This window comes from Thermobia domestica, chromosome 3, assembly GCF_964235325.1.
Source record: "Thermobia domestica chromosome 3, izTheDome1.hap1.1, whole genome shotgun sequence".
Classification (NCBI taxonomy): domain Eukaryota; kingdom Metazoa; phylum Arthropoda; class Insecta; order Zygentoma; family Lepismatidae; genus Thermobia; species Thermobia domestica.
In genome coordinates this window covers 350510498-350514565 of record NC_137456.1, presented here as the reverse complement: position 1 = coordinate 350514565, position 4068 = coordinate 350510498, and the positions used below count along the sequence as shown (strand labels likewise).

Sequence of the window (4068 nt, the reverse complement as noted above, 5' to 3'; positions counted from 1 at the left end):
CTGAGTAGTGGACGGAAGAGTCTCGTTTAAACATGTTCTACAGTGATAGTCGCATATGAGTTAAACGCTAACGTAGTGAGCAGACATTGCTACCGTGTATTGTCGAACATAAAATAATACCGAATGGCAGATGTAATGGCGCTGGGCGTCATTGGGTACAACAAGGGAACTCGGCTGCTACGCGTTCAGAGCAATCCCAGTATAATAGCTGGTATATCAGGAAAGTTGTAGAGAAGAAGATAATAACCTTCGTCACAAAGGCTCTGATTACAACACGTGGATACTTCACGTCCTCATTTTTCAAGGTTAGAGGTTCCATAGTTCTGAAATTGTAATACAACCATGGTTAGAAATCTATTGTATAAGTTTCCTTTCACCTACATGTATGTTTTGGTTAGAAATTATTATTTTACTATTATATTTTGCGCTCTATACCTCTATTTTTTTCTGTTTCTTTGCAGCGGTTGTACAGCGAATCTCTGTGGGTCTGTCTCAAGTGAAGATCCAAGGCGTTACCACTTGTCTCTACCTCTGCATGGATAGCTGCGGGTTACTCTACAGTTCGGTACGTTACTTTCTTATTTTCGCTATATTTTAACAAAGCGGCAGCTCATGTAGGAAACCACACTGATAAATTTTAAAGTTTTGTCAGTTGAAACTAAAAGTATAAGTTTTATCTAATGTATTAATTGTTGTATGCAAAAATTGTACATTAAGAATGTTTGGTTCTTTTGCTTTCAAGCAAATAAAAAAAAAGAAACTTTAATTTTTATTTTGTGGCTTCCCTGGCCTCTGTTTCAACGTCCTTTCCTTAGCTTTAATTGAAGTTCATACTTCAGTTTGTTGAATTCACCATCGCTAAAGTACAAATTAAATTGGAAGCATTAGAAAACCAAATTTCGCGTTCTTTGTACTCTTCAATTGACCGTTCATACTGTAATTGATTTCTCGACAGGGTTTATAGTGAACTTGGATGCAACGAATTAATCGGTATTTTGTAAATGTGTACTTTACTTTCATATATTTTATAATTATTCTCTTAATTTCTCTTTTGTAGATAAGAGTCATGGCATTTTCATTTTTCATTTAATTATGGGATTAACGATGTTGAGTATGGACGCCATCTTGGTTTTAAGAACTTTCCTCTCTTTCCATTTTCTCGTATCTTTTTAGCATAATGCAGTTGGCCTCTGCACCCGGACTTTTGGTACACCCGGTATATACTTAAGTCTGACAAAAATACCAGTCTATCGATAAAAGCTGGGCAGTTGCAATCCTACCCTTAGCCCAAGAAAATTTTGCGCTGCTCTTCCATTTCTTCTTCGTATCCAGTTATGTGTTATATAAGCAAAACGAGAAAACTCAATTAAGTTGTGGTACCTATATTGTTTTCGGTATATAACCATAATCATTAGCCTATAGGTATTCTGTTATTATTGGTAGGTTACTTGCCGCAACTGAGAAGCTACTATGCTCCACGGTCTTCCACTAACCACTTCGTCTTCACGTACGATTTTTCTCCGTCTATCAATTGTACCTTCCTTCTCCTCCTCCCTCTCTTTCCTGCCACCATACTTTCTAGCACGTCCCTCATGATATAGTTTCTCTTCCTCTTCTTAATAATATCTAAAATTGTTCTTTCTCCACCACCATTTCTAACACTCTCTCATTCGTTTTCCATTCTACTCACCTAATTCTCTCCATTCTTCTCCACACCCACATTTCAAATGCTTCCACTCATTTTTTCATTATTATTGCTTAATGTCTTTTCGGTATAGATCTTCCTTAATTTTACTCACGTAGACAACTGTTTTTCCGAATATCACATTTCACCGCCGATTCGATATTCGGTGCGGGTTCTTGCCTTGGATATAAACTGAACAAGTGGTTTATTAGTAACATTTGTTTCATTTGGCCTCGGTTCTCAAAAGTGTTGTTAACTCCAATGAATTATTTATGATGATGATGATAATGATTATTATTATTATTATTATTATTATTATTATTATTATTATTATTATTATTATTATTATTATTATTATTATTATTATTATTATTATTATTATTATTACTATACCACTCTGGGAAATTTGTCATCCCGGGCCTGGGCCTCTCTGGCTCATATGTAAACACGAGTCTGCTGTAATTTAATATTTAAGCCCGTAAGTTCCCTTTGTTGGCCCGTAAACTTGTAGAATATTTTCAAACCTTTTCACTTTCGGCAGCGCCTGGACGGTTTTACGTGCTATCTGAATTATATAGTAACCCCCTGGAGATCACATCTGGGTTTCTCGGTCCGAACATAGAACTTTAGCCACTTACCCATACAGGCCCGCACCAGAGATTTTTCGTGGGAAGAGTCTAACTTTGGGAGTCCTCTATTTAATGTTGGATCAATGTTACTGTATTTTACATCCGAAAAGACGATAAGTAATTGATAAATATATTTGCACTTGTATTTTCAGAAAAAAAAGTGATAAGACCAGATTGTTTTCATAAGGAAAGAGAAATGAAATGAAATCTTTAAGTTTTACGTCCCACGGTTATGCCGGTTACTCTAAAGGAGACGATGAGGATGAGAGATGAGTGAAATGGTGGAATGAAGAAAGTGGGAGGAAACGGGAGAACCCCGAGAAAACCCACGAGCACGGTGTTTGTCCACCACAAAGTTCACTTGGCGCGAGCTGCAATGGAACCAAGGACCTTATGCACCAGAGGTGAACGCTCTACCACTGAGCCACCGCGCCCCCCTTCATAAGGAAAGAGAGTACAAATGAAACGTAAGATCAAAATGTTTAGGCTACATCAAGTTGGGCCGCGGTGGCTCAGTGATAGAGCGTTCACCTCTGGTGCATAAGGTCCTTGGTTGCATTCCAGCTCGCGCCAAGTGAACTTTGTGGTGGATGTGTGTAGTATTTTCGGGGTTCTTCCGTTTCCTCCCACTTTCTTCATTCCATTATTTCATTCAGTTCTCATCATCACCGTCTCCTTTAGCCTGTCCGACATAGCATGGGACGTAAAACTCAAAGATTTCATTTCATTTTTTTCGCTACACTAAACATTTCTCTGGTAAACAAGTACAGTTTATAAAGAAAATGTAGAAAGATGTGTCGAGTTACTATGTTTGGATGGTCCCTCGCGTGGGTGTGCCCCTCCAGCCATAAAATGGCTCCATAATCAGTTCAGATAAACCTTCTATATTGACCTTGAACTTGACTGTTTTGTTTCATAAGATATTTTCCTTTTTTAAAATCTGCAAGCAAGTGTATATTTATGTGGTCAACAAAATATCCAAAAAATACCACTTGAGTTAAAGTACAGGGACCGAAAGTTTAAAACCAGAATTTTTTTTTCCTTTTGTGTTCTTCAAAAACCTTTCAGTGGGACCTAGAAAAAAAAAAGAAAAATATTTCTTTGAAAATGTACATTAAATGCTCGTTGGTTGCAACAAAAGTTGGAAACCGCAAAAGGTGTTATAAAACCCAGTTTTAGAGTAGCTAATGGTTATCATAAAAACAAAATGGTCAGCCTCATTCCACTTTCTGTCTAAATTGGTAATACGGTTAAAACTTTTTTTTTTTTTTTTTTTAATTTCCTAACTTTAAAAAGCAGAGGTTGCAATAACGATTATTATTGGACTGCGTGAAACTAGCTTCCTGTCTGTGACAACCAATTACCAATAGTCTGTAGGGTAATTTTCAATTATGCAACTCAGTTATTTGTAAGATTGTTGAACTTGTATTTGGGTAAAAATAAAAAGTAAACAAAACAAGATAGATGTGTGTGAAAATTATTTCAATGCAGTATTTTGTTATTGTTCTGATCAAGGATCTTATAAAATAGAGGATCTGCCCTTACAACAAAATCTTGAAGCCATACGTCACAGTTTCGCCACCCCTACTCTGCCCACTCTGCCCAATAGGATCGCAATGTTTTGAGCCAACAATCATGGCTGAAACGAAAGTAGCCAATCAGACGATGGCAGAAACGAGAGTAGCCAATCAGACGTGCCGATACCCGGTTGTTTTTTGGCTTCATCGATTTAATGGGATGAAGATACATATGGGC

General features: G+C 37.1%; 1 protein-coding gene across 1 annotated transcript in view; it reads left to right on the top strand.

Moving 5' to 3' along the window:
* Positions 1-466: 466 nt before the first annotated feature.
* Positions 467-4068, top strand: part of LOC145681297 (uncharacterized) — a 68868-nt gene continuing 65266 nt past the window's right edge. The window contains exon 1 of the mRNA XM_081752945.1: positions 467-565. Within this exon, the coding sequence (XP_081609071.1) occupies positions 536-565 (30 nt within the window). The 5' untranslated portion in view covers positions 467-535. The remainder of the gene's footprint in view (positions 566-4068) is intronic.